Here is a 26,196-nt window from a genome sequence, read left to right on the forward strand (position 1 = left end):
CGAGGACTGGACTGTGTTAACTGTCCATGTCATTAATAAACACTCAGCTGTCACACACACTCACACACACACAAACACACACACACACACACACACACACACACACACACACACACACACACACACACACACACACACACACACACACACACAGAACTCTCTCATGCAAACCGGTGTCATTAACAAGCAACAGGCTCACCTCTGCTGCTCACACAGACACACAGAGACAGGACTTGCTCACACACATATTTCATCTCATTGCTATTTTTCATCTTTCCATACAGATAGTGTTTGTACTGTATGCTTTGAGATAGTTGTCTTCAACATTTCTGCTTCTTATCAAAGACAATAGAGGGGAATGGAGTTCGGCTTATGCTGCTTAGAGTATTGAATATGTAGTCGCAGGGATTATGCCCTCCATAGAAAGTACTTCCAATAAAAGCACAGTCGAGCTGCAACACTGAATCCCTTAATCGATTAGCTGTCATCTTTAAAATTAATCTCCAACTATTTTGATTATTGATGAATCAGTTTGAGTACGTTTTAAATTTTTCTAAAAAGTCACTATCATCTTCCAGCTACCTGCATGTGAATATTTTCAAAAGTGAATGTTTTCCAATTTCCTTCCTCCTCTATGACCGTTAACTGAACATATTTAGATTGTGGGGCTTTGGGAAACACTGATTGACTTTTTCAATACATTTCTGGCATTTTATAGACCGAAAAAAGTAATTGGTTAATCAAGAAAATAACTGACAGATAAATCCGTAACGATTATAATTATTGGCTGCAGCCCTAGTTCAATGGATTGTTTCTGCAAGAAGATTCTACAGTCATGTTTCCACACTGTGAGCGCCACAAATACATTTTCATTCACCTTGATTTTTATCGGGGTGGAGGTAGAAGTCTCGGTGACAGCTACATTAAAACCTGGCAAACTAAAATCAAGACTCCCTGCGGGGCTTGAATCTATTAGAGGGAATGACTACTGCATGACATTACATCACTATTTCTCATGTCTCTGAGTGTCTCCATACTGCTGCCTTACTGCAGAGGAAAGAGAGCACTCATTCAGCCAGCCTCCAGAGAAATATTAAAAACTACATTGTATGTTCTTCATACTGGCGGTTTGCTTTTAGGAACAGTCTCAGAAAAAGAAATGCAAGGTTGTTGACACAGCTCACTGCTTTCTGAAGAGCCTCTCCAGGAGCCTCTGCACTGGACCTCTTGAGTTAGAACTGAAGCAAAGTAAAAAGGAGGCAAAAGCAACGGAAAGACACATGCTCAAACAGATTCAATCCAGGCAGCTCAATTTTAGGCAAATAGTCAGCTCTGGTTCAAAATGTCAAAAATCTCCTCAATGTGTTCGACTGAGATAAAACACTAGACTGTCATGTAAACATTCACAGTTGGTATGTTGGTATATCCACCTGTCATACTCAAGCATGATGGATGTCTGTTCAATTTGCACCTTTAAAAGGTAAATGAAACCCTCTTCCTGACAGTGTAATGTTCATATATCAGCAGCAGGAGATCATAAAAAGTGACACGTTTCATGGGACTGAATCAAGTCTTGCACCAAATGGTGACAAATATGTTTTTTTGTCTACGTACTGTAGTGCTTGCTCTGCTTTGTAGTGTTTGTCTGGCAGCCATCAATGCAGTGTGCCAGTCTTTTGTCGGTTTTCTTTCTTATATATCAATATTACATGACCAGCCCAGATTTCTTTCGTCAAGTAAATGTTCAGAACTGTTATCTGGTGATCTGTACCTCTTGGTTGCGCTCTCCTGGAAGGGGTAGATGACCTGTCCGTTTTGGCAGAGCTCACAGATGAAGCCTTTCTCTCGACACAAACTGCAGCTGAAAACATGGGAGCTGGCGAACTTGATCACCTTGGAGAGGAAGGGGGCCAGTTTCCCATCAATCACCTGGAGGGTAAGGAGAGAAGAAAAGCAGAAAAAAGGACATGGTGAACTACAACTAAGACTTTAAAATCCAAGTTCACAATACAGGTATCAGACCAGCTATCAGCACCCTCTACACAAACTGAGGCAAATGTGACATTTTGATCGGACTGTGCACCTCTGTGAAAACTGGTTAATGGTTTAACGAGTGCACTTCTGCATTGACTCAAATGGTCAGCTCGGATGCAATCGACATTAGCTCTCTGTGGGAAACTCTACACATGTCTGCATTAGTGTGGAAGAAGTACGCCAAAACTAAAATGCCAATCATGGAGCCTATTTTGAAGGCTTTTTGAAAAGCAGTCAAGTAGGTACTGTTCATCAAATGACATGGTGACTGATGATATTCAGCTAAATGTGATTAATTAACGATTAAGCAATTAATTAACCTAGGTTATTCTTTTATCAAGATCCATGCGTCACTCCTTAAATTACAAAGGGAGTTCCTGGTAGGTTTTGAGATGGGTTAAACATGTTTTTACACCACTGACTTGATTTAAAATGACAACAATGCAGATTCCTCTTTGGCTTAGAGGATAGACGGGAGACAGGAGGAGAGGAAACTAAAGGAAGGATGGAGGGAGACAGTAAATGAGGTGAACGCCTTTTTATGGCAACGCTTGGCAAGTTCGTTTAAGAACTGTGGGGAGGTCTGGCGGCGGGGGTCTGGACTTGCATTGTGGTGGATGACTAAGAGAGGAAAAGCGGTCGGTGAAAAGAAAAGCTGTGTAGAATCTGACGAAAATAATAATAAAAAAAAAAAATCCATACAGTCGCAGAGCCTTTCCGTATCATGTTGATAATGCAGACGGACAGTGAGTGCGTGTGAGACAGAATGTATGAAGGGAGACTATAAAGTAAGAGAAAGAGCGGTACAGATACAATATACAAGAGAGAGATCTTGAGAGAGAGCGGGAGCCTGTATTCAGATACAAGTGGTTCCACCTGGCAGAGCTCTGGACCTCCCAATTATAACCTCCTTCATGCTGCTTGTTGCACGACGAGGACGAGAGGAGAAGAGTAGGAAACAAACCAAACCAAACACACACACACACACACACACACACACACACACACACACACACAGGAAACATAGCACACTGAGGTACACTGTGTTTACAGTAAATCATACACCGGGACCAAAGTCTATTAGACTTCACACTGAGATTAATGACCTGCACTATAGGCTTTTACCATAACAACCGTAGTGTCTCCTTATACACAATCTATGATATCAAATTATCACAGTCAGACGAACATGAGAGCAACGTTTTGGACCAATATCTCACTAAAAGCAGGATTTGACATTTACAGTCAAACTGTTTAAGGCTGCAACCACTGATTATTCATTTTGTGTTGTTTCGATTCCAAACAAAGGAAAACAAGTAAGTCCACAAATCTAAATCAGAGCCCAGATCAGATTTCTTCAACAACCTACACAGATGTAGGTGTTATTGTGTCTCTGATGGCCGTTTCCCATGTCGCAGAAACAAACCTCCAATGAGATCTTTGTAGGTTTCAAAATGAATGAATCAAAGAATGTATTCCTTCTTGGCAAGCTAGCGAGCTACACAGTTGCAGCCATGAAAGTAAAGTGAAAGAAAAGGGTACAAAAAAAAAGAGAAAATTGTGAATGAGATTTCAGTTGATTTACAGAAATACAAACTCGACTCAACTTTGAGCTTTGTGAAAAACATAAGCAAGCAGGACAACATCTTCCTTTCAGGTGAAAAATGGCATTGGTTGGACAGATATTTTTCCATACAGTTGCTAATGTGAAAAGTTACATTTGGTGGTTTTAAGAGAAGGTTACCGCTGTGACTGTTTCTAGATGAACAATAGTTTGTCCATCCATACAACACCTGTAATGTCGTAACACCTCTGTGTACAGTTTCTGGTTGTTTGGAAACCTCTATGACATCAGGTCTCTGGCATGCACTGTGTTATTTTCACCAAGACACAGTTACAGCATGTAAATCTTGCTAAACCACACGTTGTAATTTTTTCTTTACTGTTTGTGTACAGATCAAATAAATGACAGATGACATGTTAATTAGTGGGCTTTACAGTTGCTAGTATGCATATTTCTAAACTTTGGAGAGAAACAGGCTTAGCTGTTACGCTAAGCTTGGGTAATCAGGTCCTTGATTAAAGGCACAATCTTAGGAATAAAAGTGCTAACTAGAATCATAGAGGGTTCTTCGGCTGGACCCCAAAAAAAGAGTGCCGTTTTTCGTTTTCTAGAACCTATATGAAAGGTTCCACCTGAAATCCTTTTAGAGGGTTTAACCTAGCACCCAACGGAAAGCGTTAGACATACACATTTTAATAGAGCCTAGATAGGACGACACTGCTCTTCTTGGCTTCCGATCTTGCCCAGTGGTCACTTATGGTATTGCAACAAAAAAATCCTGTGTCCCAAAAAGCATATTCCCAATAGATCACCATTATAAAAGAGGTCTCAAAATGTTTTTTAACAAAATACCTCCAACTACAAGCAAGGTCAATTATATCTCGATTATGTGTGAAACCCCCATTAAGGAATAAAAAAACTGTGAGGTCCTCACATTGTAAAGTCTATGGGCCGAGCAGAAAGTCGCAGGTGGACCCAGTGGGTGAGACTCCCCTGTGCACATGGGCCACATATCCAGGTGGTACACCAGGAAGTAAAAAAGCTTTTTTTAAGTATGCATTCAGCAAGGGAATAAATAGTTACCACCTTTTTCAGTTCCTCTATATAAATCTATGATTGCACCTAGAACCATCTGTGAAGGTTCCCTCTGAAACCGCCTGAAGTAGGTCTACAGAGAACACATTCTATGGCGTAATGGATCCATACTGTACCCTCTCTGGGAGTTGAATACAATTTCTGTGGTTGCTAGCAAGAACCAATCCAGAGGGCTCTAAACATAGTTGTTTTAATTATAAGGGTTTACCTTGATTTGATCTTGACTTTATCCCATGATGCCTTACTGAACTGAACAGTTCATTAGGTTTGCGGTTTTATGTTCCAAAATACAAATTTTACTTTTTGTTAGTGTTTTCTTCTTCAGAAAATGTTGCTTTCTATTGGTATGTTGCCTCTTTACATATTGCTAAAACTTTCTTTCTTTCTTTCAAAAGGGTTCATCAGGAGCAAATGCTTCTGGATAGAACATCAGCCTTTTAGAAGCCTTACTTCTAAGGGCAGACCCTATTGTGATTTTGCACCATTAAAAAATGATCTTTTTAAAACTGGATTTTGTTTAATCCGTCATTGTCTTACATTCAATTTTGTTTGAAGATCTAAAGTAAGTGTCAAGTGTGGCAAATAATGCAAAAGTGGAAAAAGTGGAATCAAATAATTCTTCACAACACTGCAGTGTCCCCCTCTGCACAGCACAGCCCCGCTCAGTCCGGTCCAGCCCGGTCCACATGACAAACAGCTCTCCTGATGAAGGCTGACAGGCTCGGTAATTAAGGCGCACTATAATTGGACTGGGCAGAATCAGACAACTGGCAGCACAGCTCTGGTGGCTGACTGGTACTCTGGAGGGACGCTGGGAAAGAAGGCAGGAGGCACAGAAAGATGGATGGATGCAGAGTGACAAAGGTAAATGGACACTGGCAAAGAGGGATAGTGCGATATAAAAGGGAACAACTTGGAGAATGCAATTATGCATTATATACATGCTGAACTAAAAAGACCAATTCACCAGGGATATCATCACCACATCCACATATCCTCCATTTTCTTAACATTTCCAGATCCCTGCTGTTACTGCTTCCTATAAATATCCAGTGACCATTTTATTAGCTCCACCTAGGTAGCACCGGCCAGCAGGGTCACACTGGGACAGTAATTCAGACAGGAACTTCCAATTTCAGCACATTTAATTTGCACTCTCGCCCACATCCGACAAGGACAACAATGAAGCCAGATATTGATGGCTGTCCTGAGTGTCTCACCAAGCAGTAGCCAGGCCACTGGCAGAGGATCAGCTGGGTTGGACCAACTTCTGTCAACATATGGATTCTTTCAAATGATTTATTCGTCTTTGTGAAAGGGTCTTTGCACCATTACCATTCGCAAGAAAAATTAGAGGGGTTTTGAGGTAGCAGACAGGAAGGGAGAAAAAAGAAGAAGAAAATGTATGTCGGTTTCTCAAAACTGTCTTTTTTCTGTTTATCCTGGATAGATTTGTCTCTTCCTGTACATAAAATTATCAAAATAAAACGATGTGAGAAAGTATGAATACGTCTTCGGTTCAGATAATGTCCCAACTCTGACAAAAATTATTATAACACTGGAAAGTGCAAAGGTGGAAAATGACTTTTAAGTATATTCATAAAATATTCACAACACTAAATTTACTATACGATTCTAGAGCAGCTGACAGGACCAATCCTCCTGATGTACTCACATCCTTTACCCTCTTTCCCTCCAAACACAATCACATACACACACACGTGCACAAAAGCACACACACTTCACCTCTTCTCCCTCCATCCATCCTCTTATACTCCTCCCCCTCCAGTTCAACCTCTTCCCTGCTCCACGCAGAGTCTTTGTGTTCCAAAACCTCCTAATCCCCTAAAACTGCTGTTTAACAGCCGTTCGCCTGCCCTCCTCTCTCTCTCTTGGTCACACACACACACACACACACACACACACACACACACACACACACACACAACCGCAGCTCCATTGAGGAACTAGAAAGCCAGCTGGGATTACATGGCTGGAAAGACTGGGGTGAGCTCTGTTTGGATAACACCCTCTCCCTCTCTCTCTCTCTCTCTCTCTCTCTCTCTCTCTCTCACACACACACACACACACACACACACACACACACACACACACACAGACGACTTGATGTATGTCGGTTGTCAGTGTACACATGGTGGAGTCTTATCTGGGGGTTCCTCAAGGTTTGGAGTAACCTACCAGATGAGAATCTTTTCCTGCGATCCTCTTCACAGATTAATGAACAAACCTTAAATTTGTGCCTACAGGTGATAGATGAAAAGCGAACATCTTCTGTTAAATAAACAGAAGAGTCCTCCAAAACCTTGATTGTGTCAAGTAATAAAGGGGGTGAGGTGAAAGTAACATTTTAAAATGTATATCTTATCATTCACTTAACACTGCTTTCTCATTGACAAATTATTCAATGCCGATACTGTTTTAAATTAAAAACTATTAAGACATTTCTTCATTGCAACTTCTTGCGACTTATTGGCCAACCAATACACTGACACCATGTATCTTGGCTAAATATATGCCTTTCCTGCACAGTTGCAGTATTTTGTTGTAAGATAGCTGAGCCTTTGTTACAACTCTAAGTAATCTAAACCAGCACCAGAAATGTGCAGGAGAAAACCTTAGCAGCTCAAACTCATCAATTATAGTCTCCACCCAGCATCTCTAAAGATAGTCTGGCCTCGATGTGTAAAGTTACGAAATGTAAACATGTGACGATACCCATTGATTTGTGGATTACCATCTGAAGCCTTGAGTTTGGCATTGTGGCCATCGCCATCTTGGTGTTTTGGTGCCAGATGTGTCCATATTTGGACGAGATGGTGAAGCTGGGACGAATAGCCTGTTTAGATCTGAACCAGAGGACACAACGTGATACAGACTTCAATCTCAGGGTTACCACGCTCTAAACCATACCCTGCTTTATCATCTAATTTACTCTGAATGGGACCACAATGAACATCATTTTGTATTGAAGAGGACCTGAAACCAACTATTGAGACATAACCCCTAATAGGAAACTGGTAAATCAAGTGAGAAGTAGGTTCACGTTTTCATAAGCTTATATACAGTCAGACTTTTTTTGAAACCAGTGGAGTAACCCCACCGGGAAGCTCGGTCCATGTTTTGCTGTTTTTATTTTCATTTTTTACCTTATGGCGTCACTTAGAACTGTGCATTTGCAGGGAAAAGCTCCATCTAATCTCAAAGTCATGAGCAGATCTTTCTTAGAACTTGCAACATTAAATTAAGAGACCTCTCTGTGTCTGGACAAGTGTGAGTTGAGAGGCATGTCTGGCATGGAGAGAATGCCACTGTGTCACTGTTGGAAGCCTGCTGTACACACACTTACTTTCCTACTACTTCAGTCCTTGGTCCTCATACAAAAAACGGAGAAACAATCCTTAAAACCAGCATGGAAAAAAGGGCAGAGTGTCCTTAGGCAAACACATATGTTTTCTCCGAATGGACTGGCTCCTAATAGGGGATATTGGTGGAGGCTATTTGTCGGGAGGTGAATAGACTAGTGTGGTCCGGGGTTTAGCCAGGGGAGTTTAGCCTTCACTGACCTCTGAGCTGCAACAAAAAAAGCTATGTTGATTAAGAGCGTCATTTTATTCAGGAGGTGAATCAAAGAAACAAGCTTGTTAATATGGAAAACCAATTAAGAGGCAGAGTGCTTGAGAATCTCCAAGAGGGGGGAAAGAGAGGCGGGAGGAAGAGAAGGAGCTGTGCAAATTCTACCAAAGACACCTTTTGTTAAAATTAGCGATAAAACACCAGTTTGAGGTTTATCAGTAAATCACAGAGGAACACACAGACACACACACACACACACGCACACACACACACACGCACACACACGCACACACACACACACACACACACACACACACACACACACACACACACACACACACACACACACAAACACACACACTCTCATACAATACACATGTGTTCTTGAGCGTGTGTGAGGCCAAGGGGATGTTGGGAAGAATGGAGGGATGTCACGCTTTGTTTTTATGCCTGTTGATTCTGAATGTGACCAATTAGTGAAGCAGAGAGACACAGAGTGTGGGAGTGGAGGAGGTGGAGGAGAAGGAGGGGGCTCAATCTCTTTCACCGTGAGAGTCTGGGGCCAAGCACTGAGTCAGAGAGGGGTGAAAGAAAAAAAATGGGGCGGGTTACAACATAATGAACATAATGACAAACAAAAGAACTTTTCAGTCATTTGTGGCCGCTTTCCTCAGACCCCCAACCCAATTCAACGACTAGATACTGAACCGCTGAAAGGCCGGGGTGTTTTCTTATTTTATGATCTCTGCTTAAAAAAAGAAATTATCGACTTTATTTTTAAAATGAACACATTCAAATTGCCCTTGAATAAATTATTCTCATAAGTAGAATTAAAACACAGTTGAATGGTGTGTCTGGTGTTTATAGCAGGCACTCTGGTAGAGATTTGACATTTTTCAATTTGATAAGAAAATATGATGATTAAATAAGTGATAAGACACATCGAGGTGTTTTGATATTGTAAAATAACAAATGAGGAAGAGTCAAAGGTTTCCACAACAAACAGTGGGAATTCTTTCCACGGAGACCATTGTTTTCATGGATTAGCACACTTGAAAGAGCGAACCATGTCCTAAATAGGGCTATTAGAGGGTATTACCCTCTCTTATTGCTGTTATGACATGGACACTTGCCAAAGAAACAAAAGAGGGGTTATGGTGACTTAAAAGGATAAGGACAGCATTATTCTATGTTTTTCTAATTGTCAACAACTCCAATAAAAAGTTCAACTTCAACAATGTGTTACTTTGTCTCAGTATTTTCTTCCATCTATGGCTTTTAGCCCCAAGCCTCAGTTCAAACTGAAGACATTAATCTCTACCAGGTCACACACACTTTTTTATAAAGAGCTAAATTATCTATTAAATTAAATGTATATATAATATACAGTATATAATATATAAATGGTAAATGGTCTGCATTTTTATAGCGCTTTTCCAGTCTGCTGACAGCTCAAAGCGCTGTACAATACATGCCACATTCACCCATTCACACACACATTCATACATTGATGACGGAGGCTGCCATGCAAGGTGCCAACTGCTCATCAGGAGCAATTTGGGGTTCAGTATCTTGCTCAAGGACACTTCGACATGCAACTAGGGGGAGCTGGGATTCGAACAGGTGACCTTCAGATCACTAGACGACCCACTCTACCCACTGAGCCACAGCTCATATATATAGTATATAATATATTTTCAGCAAATGATACATTTTTAAATTACAATTTACAGTAGTGGAATATTTGGTGCGTTAGCATTTGGGGAAACAGGAAGGTATGTGTAGGATTGGGTCAAAGTAAACTACAGTGTGTGTAATGAGGGAACATGTCATCCAGTGCAACAGTGTGGCTCACTGATTTGTTGTTCATAGTTTCTAGACAACACTGGTGCCTTATGGCCAGCAATCATTTGCTAGCTAGCTAAATTAGCTTACTTACTAGCCGCTGTTAACCATTGTCCTAATGCTTCTGTTTCGGGTGTGTTTGTACATACATGTTCTGAAACTGATATACACAGTGTAAACTCTGCACTGCACAGATGTGACCACCACTAAGCTTCACATGTCAAGATCTGACACAGCTTCAAAGAGTTTTCCAATTTTATTATCACAGAGTTGGCTCAGATTGGTTCCAACCAGCAAAACAACCTTCTACAACACAAGTCTTCATTTACGTTGAACTAAATATTCCTTTATTGTTAACTTAACTTCTAATCATTATCCAAACAAATCCTTATCATAAAAAATGCTTGTTGTGACAGAGAGAACCAGCCCGGTTTATGGTCTAAGGTGAAAATTGATTAAAGTTTTCCACATCACTTTAGTTTTACTTCATGTTCATACAAATGGTGTGTGTGTGTGTTTGTACCTGCTGCAGGTCAGCCATGGAGTAAAGGTGAATGTGCTGTAGCAGGTATTCTCTGGGGAAGATCCTGTGAAAAGACAAACATGAAAAAGTTTTAGTACATCAAGCAGGTCCTACAGCACATCATGTGTCTGACCATCGGCACTGAGATGCTGAGGAGACACTCCAACACTAATAAAAAAGATCTCGTGTGTGACTCCTTAGTTGTGCCAGTAAAAATTCTGATTCTTTTTTTTTTTAATCTGTGATTAAAACGGTAGAATCATCTTTTAATGTTTTTGTTCCTATTTACAACTGTCAGTATAAAAGGTAACCAAATGATGATACCTAAAAGCTGCAGTGTGCAAAATAAAGAATAGAACAGAAATTAGTCGACTTTAGTGTCCTGTCAAGGCAGGCCATTTTTAATTGGCACAGGCACAAAAAACATTAACAGGTTGCAAACTTCATCAATGTGAATGTTGCCCATAGGGGGGCAAAAGGTTAGGACTCGAGGTGCTACATGTGTATATGTGACTGTGTGTGTGTTGTAAGGCGTCCTGTCAGACAACTAAGCTGGATGGTACCATTTTAAATCCTGTCTAAGCTGTGATGAGTGTCACCAACACACAAGTATGTGTGTGTGTATTTGTGTGTGTGTGTGTGTGTGTGTGTGTGTGTGTGTGTGTGTGTGTGTGTGTGTGTGTGTGTGTGTGTGTGTGTGTGTGCGTATTTGTGTGTGCGTCTGTTATCCCGGCACCTCGTGGTGATAGGCACCACTGATAAAACTTCTCTGTTATGTACGTTTCTAACAGTTACTACATCAGCATTCATATGACAATACACACACACACACACACACACACACACACAGCTCCAATAATCAAATACACACATTAAGCAAACACACATTGGCGCCTTGTTGATTGTGTAGTCAATGCCCAGATGAACACACCCTTATAGTGTGTGCTGATTGTGATAACAGTGCTTGAGAATGAACACATTTGGGGATTAGATTACAAACAGAAGATACACAAATCCCTGTATGCGTGCCAACAGCTGACAATATTCATGTGAGACCTGACAGTATTTAATTCTATGTTTTATTTTGCATTGCCCTGTGTTCTTTTCCAGTCCTGCGGACACACCTTTCATTAAACTTTTGTTATGACTCAGTGATTCCGATCGTGTACTGAAGGAGGGTCTGACCTGAGTAAGTATGTGCAAACCAGCAGATGCAAATATATGAGTGTTTGTGCGGGGTGGACAAACACATTGCAATCTAATTCAAACCAAAACTATATCTCTGCAATAAATCTTATCTTTGTCAAACTTATTATGTTCAATTTACGTTTACATAGTGTCAACAAGTGCGATACAACTTTCTGGATGCAATAAGTTTGTGGTTTTAACATTAGAACGATTTGTGAGTCTTCATTTAAATACATGAGGTGGATACAAACACAACGTCTTTTACCACTATCTCAATCATCTAGTACCCCTTCACAGCTACGTAATAAACACAAGCAAACCACCTTTGACGCTTTAAAGGAAACATCTTCTACATCCTAGATAAGGCTAAAGAATGGCAGCAGAATGAGCACTACAGAAATCTCATACATCCGGGCCAACTCTTAGTAACAAGTGATTCAGAAAGAAACTGCCCAACTGCCTGAGTCATGTCAGAACTGTTTGTTTTTGGAATAACATCTAAGCTTATATATGACCAAACCCAGCAGACAAAACATACAGTGTGTCCTTAATCATATGAGTGAGATACATACACACCTCCAAAATAATACAATTCCCCCCAAAAATACCCAAAAAACGCTATTATTTAGCAACCAGCTACTAACATGTTAGAAGCTACTGATAATCATCCGATCACTTACACCTGAGCAAACATCAGAGAGTACCAACTGCTCATCATCAGCAAGACCAAGAAACTGATTGTCGATTTTAGAAAATAGGAGGCAGAAACACGTACCCCTGTCTACATCAGTGGAGCTGGATGGAGCAGGTGAACAGTTTCAGGCTCTAAAACCGAGCATGGGGGTGTCGTTAATAGTCATACGTAGTTATTACCATCGCAACCAGACTGCCATTCTGGCAAGATCAACATCAATAGCGTGGATTAGTGATAGCACTGATATTAGCATCGACAAGCAACGTGAATATTGGCAGTGATAGTGCCAGCTGTCACTCAAACAGAAGTTCTTCTTGTGTATTGAGGTGCTGCAGAGTTTATTCGTGGTCAAAATGTAACCTGTACTGTACATTGACTGCTACTAAAAAACTTCTCTGCCACACTCTCCCCTCTGCTCTGAACACCAAAACCGGTCTGCTGTGTGCACATTCACAGTAGCTATCTCTCCTTCTCCTGCTCAACCATTCACACACTAAGCACAGCCCTTCTTTCTTTTTATTTTTAAAGGAGCCACGCAACTTTTATAACCCCTATTGGAGGATGATGTAGGACTACCAGATTCTACTACAGTCATACGTCATTATTCCATATTAGCATCAGCATCAGTTGACTTTGTGCACAAAATCAAGGTATTTTATCAAAAAATATTTGGTGAACATTTCTGGCTCAGAAACAGCCGGGAAATGACTCAGAAACTATGAAACATCATAGAAAATATCAAATTACACTTTAGGAAGGTTAAATTCCAGAGCCACACTCTTATCAACTTTTACAGAGGAGCAATAGAAAGCATCCTGACTGAAAACAACCCAAACTGGCACGGTTCTTGCATGGCCAAGGACAGGAAAGCTTAACAGTGGGATTAAAACAGCACAGAACATCACTGGTACCCATCTGCTGAACAGCATTGATATCAATGACACTGTTGTCTGCACAGACCCCAAAGGATACTACAAGACAACACCCACCCCAGTCAAGTGTGTTCATCCTGCTGCCGTCTGGCAAAAGATACAGAAGTATTTGCCACCACAACACCAGACTACAAAGCAGCTTCTTCCCTCATGCTGTGAGACTCCTGAACTGATCTTCAAAACATCATCATAAATAAAAAAAAATTCTTGTGTAGCATAAACGTACTACAACTACAATTTTGTTGTACAAACCTCTGTTGTAAAAGGACAAATAAACAAGGTACCTTTTACCTACAGCCAACAAAACTGACATTCACTGGCTAGAAATGTAAAACCTGCTGTTTTTTAAAACGCTGTCCGAAGTCCAAAACACAATATTCAATGACCAAGTATTACTTTTCCGGCATAAAAAAACAATACTTCTTGTTGTAAAAGCATGTGCAGTGTGTATGAAGTTATTATCCCCTTATCTATTAGGACAAATAGGCAATCTGTGTAATACTGCAAAAAGGTTTCCATCACTGAGATAGGGACATGAAATATCTACCATATTGGGTAAATTACTGAGATCATTTCACACCTTGACTGGACACTGATGATAAAATAACTTACAGCCTTTACTCGGACTACTACTCCAGGAATTGCTTTGCCAAATGCAGTCAACCCTTGATACTGTCTGGGAACTGCTGCACAGGGCCAAGAGTACAGCACTCTCTAACGTACAGGCTTTAGTGCCTCATGTGGTTGTGATTGGGTATCCGTGACTCTCTGCCTGTATGCAACAGATCTTCAGATCCCCCTGAAGAAGAGTGATGACAAGGGGAAGGTTTTAGCGCCATGGCCTTCATCAATCGTGCAGTGTTTAGAAGTGGTGGGGCACTAGCTGTCACTAGCTAATGGGACAGAAGTAAACACAGGACATCATGATGCTGCTCGTCTCTGCGTTGCAACAGAGTATGGTTAATATGGGGTTTTAAGGCCGACACAAATACTACTAGTTGTACAGTTTCAGCAGCTCACGTTGATATTCATTGGGAATCTGTGTAATTCTGCATTTGAATAATTTTCAAAGTTTAGTTTTCAATATACAAAAACAAACAAGCAGCAAATATATACGTTTTAATTACTGTTGTTGTTAATTAATTAATTAATTAATTAACAGTAAGCTTCAGGTTGTATCACTTTATATTTATTTATGGTCATCTTCTGTCAACAGTTGACTGAGGTAATTGACAGTAAACCTGGGGGGAGTTCAATGTCTTTTTGGCCATTACTTGCCCATGATACATGCTATCGTGGCTAGCATCTCAGATTAAACAGCCTCTGATATTTTGTTTTTTTTATCTATACTCTGCTTGGCAAAATAGTGACATAATAATATCTTGACTTCTTGTCATTACTGTTACCTTTATGAAACATGTTCGTAAAGCACAAAGGTTGGTTCAACCAAAGTACAGAGAGAGACCTTTAGCTTTGAGATTTCTGCTGCCACCTAAATACAGGTGTGGAAGTGTTTGTGGTTACGTTAGAAAAAAATTCATCAAAATCATTTTCCTTCCCAAAACAGGAAAACAATTTTCAGATAATGAACTTTTCTTTAGAAAAGTGCTCTAACAAATAAATGAAATATGCTCTTAAAAAAATACTGCCAAATCCCAATACACTCCTTACCCCTACTTAAATGTACCCCTCCATTTCGCATGGTTTTTCAGAGGCACAACATTATATTGTACACTGTATTTCAATGCTGCGCCAAAGTCAGACCCAAAAATGAATGGCTTCATATCGTTACTATTGAGTGAGAAAATCGCTATCCTGACTGAATATTTATTAGATTCCAGTCTGTCAGCTGAGGTGGATGAATCTCTTTTGGACATGGCGTGTGTATTAGTGACCTGGACCGGGGCAAGGGGCATCCATCAGTTGACAGAGAACGCTTTCAGTGTGGGACCCCACTCAGATAAACAATCATTCCCCCTTGACTATCACATATGAACATATACACACAGGCTAACATCCTTTATGTATATGCAGCACATATACACTCAGGAATTCATGCAGATAAAAGTTATGGCAATATACATGCATGCACTCAGACATACACGTGTAAACACACATACACAGATTATACAAGATGTTAGTAGCCTGATACATTTCTAAATCTGAGAGGTCATGTGAGGGGCAAAAAAAATCAACATATGTTATTTCTTGTGAAGTACAACACAATTTTTCTGTGAAACAAGAAAAACTGCTCACAAACCTTTTGGCATAAATTATACAACCAACAATGATGGTGCTTAAATTCAGAGGCTACTTTTAAGTTACAACGGTGTATAAGTACACACCACACACACACAGACACACACACATACACACACACGATGAACTATGTAAAATGTACTTTTCTCCAGTAGCAGTTCAAATAAAAAAAAGGATTTAGACAGATGACATGATTTCCCACGATCTTTCATCGGGCTGATTAGTTTAATCAAAATGAATGTCCTCCCCCGACTATTATATCCCCTTCAAATGCTACCTCTTTGGATATGTAAGAAGGGCATTGTCTAGATTCATATGGCATGGCAAGAGACCGAGACAGTAAATGAAAATACTGCAGTTGCCGCCTGACATGAGAGGTTTGGCCCTTCCAAATATCATTTTTTACAACTGGGCTTGTCATGCTTGCTTCCTGTGGGAATGGTTACATGCTCATCTTGAAACATTGCCCTGTGTCGATTCCTGGTCCTCTCTGCCCTCCTCGTTATGGTGCTTGATCATGAGTGAAAAAAGTCACCCGGTGACATCAAGAATAATCAAATTGTATGCAGCATAATAAGAGTGTGGCAAGAATTCTAAAAATATTTGGGAAGAGGAAGTTTTACCTCTCTCTTGAACCCCTCTTAAGGTACAAGGATTTTCCGTCAGGTCTCCTTCCAAATATCTTTTACCTTTGTATAATAATGAGTGAGTGTGATTGGAGACTTGTATCGAGATGACACTAATGACTTTACAACAACTACAGTCACAATTCAGTATCCCCAAAGAACACCTTTATGGTTTTCTTAAGATCTGTCATTTTGAATTTTCAAATTGTTTGGCCCCTTTCGATCCAGATATGTATAGTGATGTTGAGAGGTTCTTTTCAACCAAAAAAGATATCACCCATTTAATTTCCACCTTCCATGCCCAATTATACTCTCACACCACAGGTTACATCACTAGAATCACACAGAAACACAGAGGATATTGGATGACTGGCAGGAAGCCATGAAGGTGTTTAGGTCCACCATCATATGTAACAGACTGAGAGAGACACAGTTTAAAATATTGCACCATCGACATATAACTCCTTATATCCTGCACAAGATGGACCGTCAGTCCTTACCTCTGTGTAACAAGTGCCAAAAGGAGGCTGGCATGCATTACCATTGTTTTTGGCAATGTAGATTGATTTAAAGATTTTGGGGCACAATTTCTCAAGAATTGGGTTGCATCTTCAGGGTAAGGGTTTAGAGAGACTCAGGCCTATTAATTCTTGGTCTCCCATCAAAGCAGATCACTCTGACCCATTTACAAGGTAAACAATGCGACTACATATGAGTATTAGCCAGAAAATGTATCTTGATTAACTGCATTAAAGATTTACCAGCCAACGCTCCTTGCCATGGCCACACTCATCCAGAATAAATCCATAAGTGTTTGTTTTTAATTCTTTCTTTTATCTTGTTGCTTACTTTTTGAATGTATAGGAGTCTTAACTATAATTTAACTTTCCACTGCCCTAATGCTCAGGACCAACAAAAAGGCTCCCGGTCCCAATGGAGTGCTGCTGAGTTCTATAAATACTCAGATATTCAACAGACTTTCAAATGAAATAAAACAAAATTCAAGAATCCCAGCAAACATGAACCCAACAAAGATATGACACTACCATCTAGTTACTGCCCGATTTCTCTAATCAGAACACTCTAGAATACAGAAAAAAATAAATAAAAATTATCTATAATCCACCAAGACCAAACCGGCTTTATCAAAGGCAAACATTCATCCACTAACACGCTCAGACTTTTCAATTTAAGGCATTATTAATAACTACAACAAACAGGAACCATCATCGTCTCATTAGATGAAGAAAATGCCTTCCGCATGGTAAACGGGTCATTTCTCATTTATATGATGCAAAAATTTGGCTTTGAGGGATCTTTTATTAACCGGGTTAATTTTCTAAACACTGCACTTTCAGCCACAGTAATCACAAATGGACTAACATCACAACTCTTCATACTGTACAGAGGGATTAGGCAAGGATACCCACTCTCTCCCTTCCTCTTCACCATTTTTATCGAACCACTAGCTGCAGCTATTTGCCAGAACACCTATATCAAAGGAATCCAAACAACAAACGCATTTCATGAAATCGGTCTTCACGCAGATGACACATTGCTCTTTAAAACCCTCACTCATTGCGACAAGTAACAATTAAACTCATAGAAACATGCTCCAACATCTCGAATTATTCCAAAGCTGGCATCATTACTATTATTATTAAAACTACTATATTATATGTAGGGGTGTCACGATTCTCCAAATCCTTGATTCAATTAAATTTTCGATTCTAAGGTCACAGTTCGATTCGATTCTCGATTTTACATTTATTTTTTTTAAAGCACAGGCTGCTATACCATTATTAGATTAGACTTTTTTGCAATACAATATCTGACCTTTGTTTGCAATGTACCACACTACATTGTCAAATTTAAAACATTTATTAACAACATAATGTAATGATAACTTATATCTTCAGTCAACTGGAAACTTCAACAAAATAACCTGCCATCTAGTTTCTGCAGAGCTTGCAAACTGTGGCTTTTTTGTCGGCAACGCAAACGTGGTCAACATAACTCACTGGAAATCCAAAATACTTCCACACCGGTGACTTCAGTGAAAGAGGAGGGGGTTCAAGTTCTGTCGATGGGTCTCCTGCATCTGCAGTTGCCATTGTTGCTAACCCCCCTAACCCTTCCTCTGTGCTTCTCGAAGATGGCCTGGGAGCCGAACAGGAATGGTGTAACATCATTTGGCCGGCTGGAGCTAATAGCCTCTGGCTTAGCTAGTAGTTAAGTTAGAGGAGGTTGACTTGCAGCACTTCAACATGCGTGGTTTTTTTTCGGCTTGACAAGCCGACAGGATGTGACATGAGGCCGTTGCAGCATCGACGATTCCATTTTTTAATTCAAAGTTCGAAATCGTGACACCCTTAATTATATTATATTATGCAATCACCTTAGTTTGTTAATAAATGATAATATCAAATTATTTTTTACATATAATTGAATAAAAATCTTTAAAATTATTAACAACCAAAAAACTAACAAAAAGGAGTTATAAAGTACTAAAATGCACACCCCCACCATGACAGAAGTTCACAGCCGACTTACCTTCGCCTGAGGTCCTCTGCAACAGTTGCTCTGCAGCTGAACAGGTAAGCCCTCAATGACTGGAGCTGCTGACGGAGACGCAGCACGGTGCTGAGAGGCTCGCAATGCTCGTACAGACAAGGATTGAGCTGTTGGACATCCAGCAGGGGCTCCTCATACACAAACTCCAGGAACTCCTTGGCCTGTTTAGACACCTGGAGGAGCACAAGAGAGTTTACATCATGGTCACTACACCAAGGACAACAGATACATAAAGGTTAACACCAATAAAGTTCTGTATTCCGTCATTGTAGTGGACGATGCAGGCCTTAGTCATAATCCTTACAAAGGCCTCCGATTAGAAGATACATTTCTTTATCTTTGGATCTTCTTTATCTTTATCTTATTCTTTCAGAATTAGTCTATTGTTGTTTTCTCTTCTGAAACAACTGTTTGTGCATTCATGCCAATGTAATGCTTGAGATAAAAATCAAGGATAGTGTTACATGGTAAACCGATACTAGAAAGGTACCGCGGTACCCAGCCGTTAAGAACAATACTTTTTTAAGTTTTATTAGTATCAGTACTTTATGAACTTTGTGTGACAGTGCCTGCAGACAGAGTGGGCATGGTTTCACAGTGACAGTCATGGAGCAGAGCGAGACAGACATGGCTGAAAGTGGCATGAGTGCTCCTGCCGACCGTCCTAGACTTGCTGAAAAAATAGACGCACGGAGCCGACAGTTAGGGCAAGCCCACAGACACCACAAAGCCCGTCTGTAAACGATGCTTTGATTCCGTAATGACCAAAGGAGCCAACACGTCCAACTTGGCGAAACATCTAGTGACAGACATGCGGACTTGTTCAAAGAGTTCTAAGAGCTGCAGGTTAGCGATAGATATCATAAATATCCCCCAGATGGAAGTCAAGCGAGTTTTTTTTTTTTGTCACAAGCAAAGTTTTTTCACCATCAGAGTTGCACGAGGCAGTCAGGGGTAAAGCTAACTGTTTAAGGTAAACTCTCGCCAAAAAGCAACCAAGGCTTTATTTGGGATTAAATATGAGTCAAACCTTCGTGTAAAAGCATATTACAACGAAAGAGGCACTTTTAAGATTTACCGTAGTTTCGGTTTTGGGCACGTGAATTTTTGAATTTTGAATTTTTGATTTCAATCCCAAATAAAGCCTTGGTTGCTTTTTGGCGAGAGTTTACCTTTAACAGTCCGATGTGGTTCCACACATCTCTGTATGCAAACACAACGTTCACACTGGTTACATGAACTTTACCAGAACATGTGCTGGTGTTCACAAGTATGCTGATCAACAACACCACTTATAATTTATCTTTTTTTAGTCAATCAGTACTAGTAATTTAATCATAGCATGAACATTTTTGTCAATAATTTATAATACATATTGTAATTTATATTATTAGAAAATGGTCTGATTAGAGCACAGACATCCACCATGTCTGGGTCATTTGTGTTGTACTTTAGTGCACTAATGTAGTTTGCAGGCTAATAATCCAGGGTTTGAACTTTATCAACATGAAATGCAAATTGCAAAATTCCCCTTTGTGGGACGAATAAAGTATTTTTATGCTGAATAAAATTGTAGTTAATGTGCTGTTAATTTTTTTCTACTACAAGCACTGAGCTTTTAATGGAAAATAAGGTCATTTAATAATCTCTGAGAGCAAACAAGACAAATGAACAAAACAAGAAGACACTTGTCTTCTTGGATACAGAAGCTATAAAGCTCAGCATCTTATTTTGATGTTTTAAGTTTCAGTGTTGTAATTAATAAAAAGAAATAAATCATTTTCAGTTCCACATTCTGTCACCTAATATTTTATTCCATTACTTTTGATGATGTTTTAGTTTTCCGCCGTGGTATCGTTTCAGTGTTGGTATCGAGATATTTAAGGCAGGTATCGTACCAAAGTCATCATTTTGGTATCGTGACAACACTAATCACGGACGTCCTGCCTTGCCTGTGGGAAGAGGGAATGGGGTCAATAGCGAGTGGACCCATGTTTATAAAACCCATATTCACCCCCTACTTTAGGTAGAAGAGCCGTATCAGAAACTAAAGTATTGCACAGCGCTTTATACAGCTCTGGAAAGTTTTCAGGGGGGTTATTATATCATATTATATTTCTTTGTAACAATCATCACATGAAAGGCAGAAACACAGTAATTCTGTTGGTTAAACTTACTGGGTAAACTCTTTTGCTGCATCGCCAGAGGGCCTTTTTAATGAATGAGTGGGCAGCATTTTGTTCACGCAGGGTTAATGTGAACATGGGTATAGAAAATACCTTAATTCCTTTTGTGATTATTCAAAAACCTGTTCGGGAAACTCACGTCACTATTTTCTTTAAATCAAAACTTAAAATATTTTACCTTTATTCCAACACTTTTATGTGAAGAAATAACTATAGAAAATGTACATAGAAATGAAGACAATGGCTCTTTAACAGTGCCGAAAGTCTTTTGAGGACCCAAAATGTCTTACTTTCACAGCCTGTGCAGTAGTTATGTTAAGATGGGGGTAACTTTTATACACGTAGTTGGGTGTGTGCTTCCCCACCTTGTGCTTGCTGGTGTCCCAGTTGTGCAGCAGTCGTGCTGGGATTAGGAAGGAGTTGTCCTGATGGCAGCTCTGGCAGTAGTACCAGCCACTGTAGTAGCAAACCTTTGCCTTTCCTCTGGAGAGACCAACTGGACGCTGACACCCTGAGGAGAAAGTCACAGAATAAGTATGTAAGTAATGAACATGCAGCAAAGGGCCCCAGGCCAGGAGTCAAACCCAGAGTCTGTACATGGGATGCCCACTCTATCAACTGAGCTAATTGGCGCCCCACAATCTACAGTCATGATGTGGAAAAAAAAAGCCTAGAATTTCTGACAAATTTGGCAGGCATGTTATCAAATGATGGCTTCATCAAAAAGAGCCCCATGAACATTTATGTATGTATACTAACTGGCTTTTTCAACCCTAAGATGTCAGCTCATATTTGAGTGTTAACAGTCTGCTGAAGGCAGACATGAGCGCAAAGGTTGAAGAGCAATTACTTGGTGTCAGTTTATTGCTGCTCACTAAAACTTTAATAGCAAACCTGTGGATAGCCTGTAGGCAAGATAGTCTAACTTTAAAAAGAACTCTGACCCCGTGAGGTAACATGTTGTTTGATGTGCCATGTAAACAGTGGACAAACAATGACAACCGTATTCATTGTGCTGTTAAAGAATTGTCGAAAGGTCCTTAAAAGAGTGTTTGTTCCAATCAATCAATTTAATCCAAGGGTTTAAATTTTGCATTTTACAAAAAAAAAAATTACAACCAATTTTTTTTAAAACACACACTAAAAAAGAATCTTATGCAGGACTGGACATGAGCTCAAAATTGTCCTCTCAGTGCTAATCTTAAAAAATCCAGAATGAAGATACACTTTTACCACATGCTCACATTGGAAAAAGCATCATGATAGGCAGAAAACCTTGGAAAGTTTTGCCCAATGTTTCATAACTCAGGAACCACTTCCAACAAACAAGCTTATAGGTTAATTATTTGATTGGTTGAGCTTGTAAAAGCTTCACATGGCCTGGCAGCCTGCAGACGCGAGTGCTGTATCGTAGGCAACTGGCACTGTGTTTCAGTTTCTTGAAGATGGTCCACCTCTCATCCAAGAGGCTTCTTCAGTTCTAACTAACTGGAAGGGAGTTGCTGGCTTTTAAACTCTGTGTGGGAGAGTCCTTACACAGTCATTGAGGACACATGTGAGCTCTGAGTTTCAGAATTGTAAGGACCACTTGGGGGTGGGCCTCAGTGTGGGTTGCTAGGGCTAGGTGAACCCAGGTGGGAATGGTTATGGAATGGAGATGTTGATATTGTTATCCTCAAAGAACTTATTTTTCTCGTTTGGATGTATGTGGACAACACAGTCTTGACCTGAAGAGTTAGCCCTCCTGTCTTTGCCCATTTGTTTATGGAGAGGTTGTTAACCAATGTACAAAACTGTGCAGTCCTGGCTGCACTGAACAGCATAAACTACATTAGTCTGCTCATACCTGGGCGTTTTGTCCTTGGGATGGACAAGTTTCGGCCTCAGCATGTTGGTAGGTTTGAATTGAACCGGGATATGAAGTTTATTGAAGATGGCAGTCAGGAGTCAATATCTCATTGGGACAGTTTTTTGATGCCGACACCAATATGCACATATTTTTTTCCCCCGAACTGCAGGCGGCATCGAGTCTTTCCTTCAGTGGAATTAACATATTAATGTGTCTACTCGTATCATAATGGCCCGCAATGCAGACAGACAATGCATTTTAAATGGCACATATTCACTGGTAAAAATAGAAAACTACTTTAATCTGTGGTTTGTGTTGTGTGCTGATAATTTGTGTTGTGTGCTGATAATTAAAGTTTCTATTGGCCTGTTTTATTGTCAGAAATGTTCCTTTCCCACCGGTGCCAAATGTTTATGTCATGTGCCGATATTATCCTTAATCAGTATGCATCAAACACAGTGGTTCTCAGAAACTAAAGCCAACAGAAACACATTTTATGAGTCCAACACTTTTAATGTCCCTAAAAAGAGACCGTCTGAAAGTGTATCTCTATATTTTTCCCACGCACCTTTATGACTGCTTTCACCCTACCTTCAAGTGTTGCCTTTGAGAACATCTATAAACACTTTAGTTGCTTAGTCACCTATTCAAGTTCTGGTGCGTAGACTATGTTAAAGTATTGAAGTCTTTTCATGTTGCATTTTTGTGGCTGAAGATCTGTTTCAATGATCTCTCAGGTCCCTATCCATAAAACTAAATCTGGTGATGTTGTGGAGTTAGTGCTTAACTGATTCACAATCTCATCATGATGTATTATTTGCTGAAGATAAGAAAACTTAGTAAGAACATGACTCCTGTTTTTGGTGAAGAAGCCCACCTAACTTTATTATGTCCAATCCTGCCCTTTAACACTTGAAATCACATGTATGTCCTAAACTGTGAGCAATATTTAACTTTATGTTGGATTTTTAAAAACATTTTCTTGTTTAGTGAGCCTTCTGTTATTAACATTACTGTTATCCAACTACCTGCAAAATATAAGTCAAGTAATCCCTTAGATAACGGAGTCTTGGTTCTTCCAGTAGTCACAACACAGCTGACTTTAGTAAGAAAGTGTTTGTAGTCCTTAAAGACCAAACCAGATCCTTAGCTCAATTCAGCCTGATTGCTGTCCCACTGTCTGCTTTGTCTTCTTAACTCTTTAAAGTTCATTCTTCACCCAAACATCCAGACCTGGTCCACAATCACACACACACACACAAATGCCACAGAACTGCGACAGGTGTCCCTTATCTACACAATCTCGGAGAACACGGGGCCTGGAGGAAAACATTTGCTCTTCAGAAAATGATGAGAGGTGGAGAAGAAAAGAAACAGAAGATTGTTATCTAGGTTTTGGAAAACAGGCCTGGTAAGCTACAGAAAAAGAAGAAAAGAAGAAGGACTTCGGGAGAGAGACGTGTGTCAGCCTGTTTTGAGTGGTGTTTCAACACAGGAAACAACACAGACTAAAAAGTGGAAATAGAAAAAAAAGACAGGATGAGAAAAAAGGCTTGAGAGGACAGAAGAAATTGCATGAGAGAGACGAGTAAGATCAAACAAGCACAGATGAAGGCTGACAATAAAGAGAAGTTGGCCTGATACCATTCAATCATAGACAAGAATCGGACATCTGAAAAAGGCAGACAATGGTCTAATCAGTGCTGAGAGCTTGATTCCTGTGTTATCTGACCAAAAACAGAAAAAAAAAAATACTCATGTTAGATCAACAGTCAGCTACAGGACACTGTATGAGGACTGAATTAGGGCTGTAACAACAAATCATTTTAATACTATTGATTTTTAGATTATTGATTATTCCTTTTAGTAAATAAAATGTCAGGCCAAGAGATAAAGGGTGACATTTAAATTGCTTCGTTTGTCAGATGAGTGGTCCAACACCACAATGAACCACATAAATCATGGTTTTATTTTCATAGTTTGGGCCCATTGCACCACTCACGATATACATTATAATTGTGTACAATGCAATACAATGGTTGAGACGAGATTCATCATATTGTTTTTAAATATACTATTAAATTTCCCTTTTTTAGGATCATACTTTTATTTTTAGAGCATTCTACAAAATGGGGACATGCTTTTTATTAAAATAATAATTTCATTGCTGCAGCACATCTGATCACCCTCTGTCTGAATTCTCTGATTTAGTGCCTGTCTCTTTTAGCCCCACCCTATAGTCCAATCTACTCCAATTGGTCAGCTCTCACAGGCCTGAGCACCTGAAAAAACCTGCTGTTTTTCCACCTAAGCTCTGCCAGTGTATTTGTAATATCACATTTATAAGTGGACTGAATATTTTGATACTTTCACAGTATCTGTATAGCGGCTAGACCTGCATTATAAAAAAAAGAAAGGAAATCCTACAACAGGGGACTTTTAATGTCAGTAGTGGAAAGATCTTATCTGCAAAAATCAGTTTGAGGTCTTTTTAAACAGTGACACCTCTGTGCCATCGTTGAGTAGTTTATCAAACAGACAATAGAGTAGAGAGAGTTTGGAAGTTTATCTTTAACTGTGAAATGTGCCATCTATGTGTTGTTGATGGATTACAGGCATTTGTACTTTCAGAGCTGCAACAATTAGTTGATTAATCGATGGACAGAAGATTTCCCTATTTGCTATTTATTTTGGTAATCCATTTACAATTTTAGTCATTTTTCAAGCAAACACGTCAAACATTTGCATTCAAGCTTCTTAAATGGAAGGATTTGCTATGTTTCTTTGTCATTTATGACAGCAAACGGAGAGTTTTTGAGTTGTGGCCTGTTGGCTGGACAAAGGAACAATCTGAAAATGTCACTTTGTGTTTTGGGAAATTGCGATAAGGTTTTGTTTTCAATGTTTTGACATTTTATTTACTGAACACTTAATCAATTAATCATGTAAGTAATCAGCAGTTTAACTGATCTGATTACATTCACATTTTCTGCCATTTTCTCTCTATCCTTGACACATTTCATTGAGGGCCAATGCGTCGAACATGGCAGTAATCTATAAACTCGGCCTCTATTTTCAAACAATGAAAACTAATTTTTGTTTAGGATTAAATTATGGCCTGTGAATAAGATGGAAAAAAGACAACAACAAAGTCTTATCTTTTTGAAGAACCAATGATCAAATACATATGTGTATGTCAGATTTAGACTAATTACAGCAGTGAGCTCATGCTG

The 26,196-nt window shown here is 39.6% G+C and overlaps 1 protein-coding gene across 2 annotated transcripts in view; it reads right to left on the reverse strand.

Moving 5' to 3' along the window:
- plekhm3 (pleckstrin homology domain containing, family M, member 3) overlaps nucleotides 1-26,196 on the reverse strand; it is a 55,967-nt gene that overhangs the window by 6,277 nt on the left and 23,494 nt on the right. For both annotated transcript variants that reach the window (XM_030428872.1, XM_030428873.1), the window contains exons 4-7: nucleotides 21,480-21,625; nucleotides 18,908-19,101; nucleotides 10,656-10,719; nucleotides 1,772-1,929 (exon numbers count right to left, since the gene is read on the reverse strand). In XM_030428872.1, coding sequence (XP_030284732.1) covers nucleotides 1,772-1,929; nucleotides 10,656-10,719; nucleotides 18,908-19,101; nucleotides 21,480-21,625 — 562 coding nt within the window. The remainder of the gene's footprint in view (nucleotides 1-1,771; nucleotides 1,930-10,655; nucleotides 10,720-18,907; nucleotides 19,102-21,479; nucleotides 21,626-26,196) is intronic.

This window comes from Sparus aurata, chromosome 9 (assembly GCF_900880675.1).
Source record: "Sparus aurata chromosome 9, fSpaAur1.1, whole genome shotgun sequence".
Classification (NCBI taxonomy): Eukaryota; Metazoa; Chordata; class Actinopteri; order Spariformes; family Sparidae; genus Sparus; species Sparus aurata.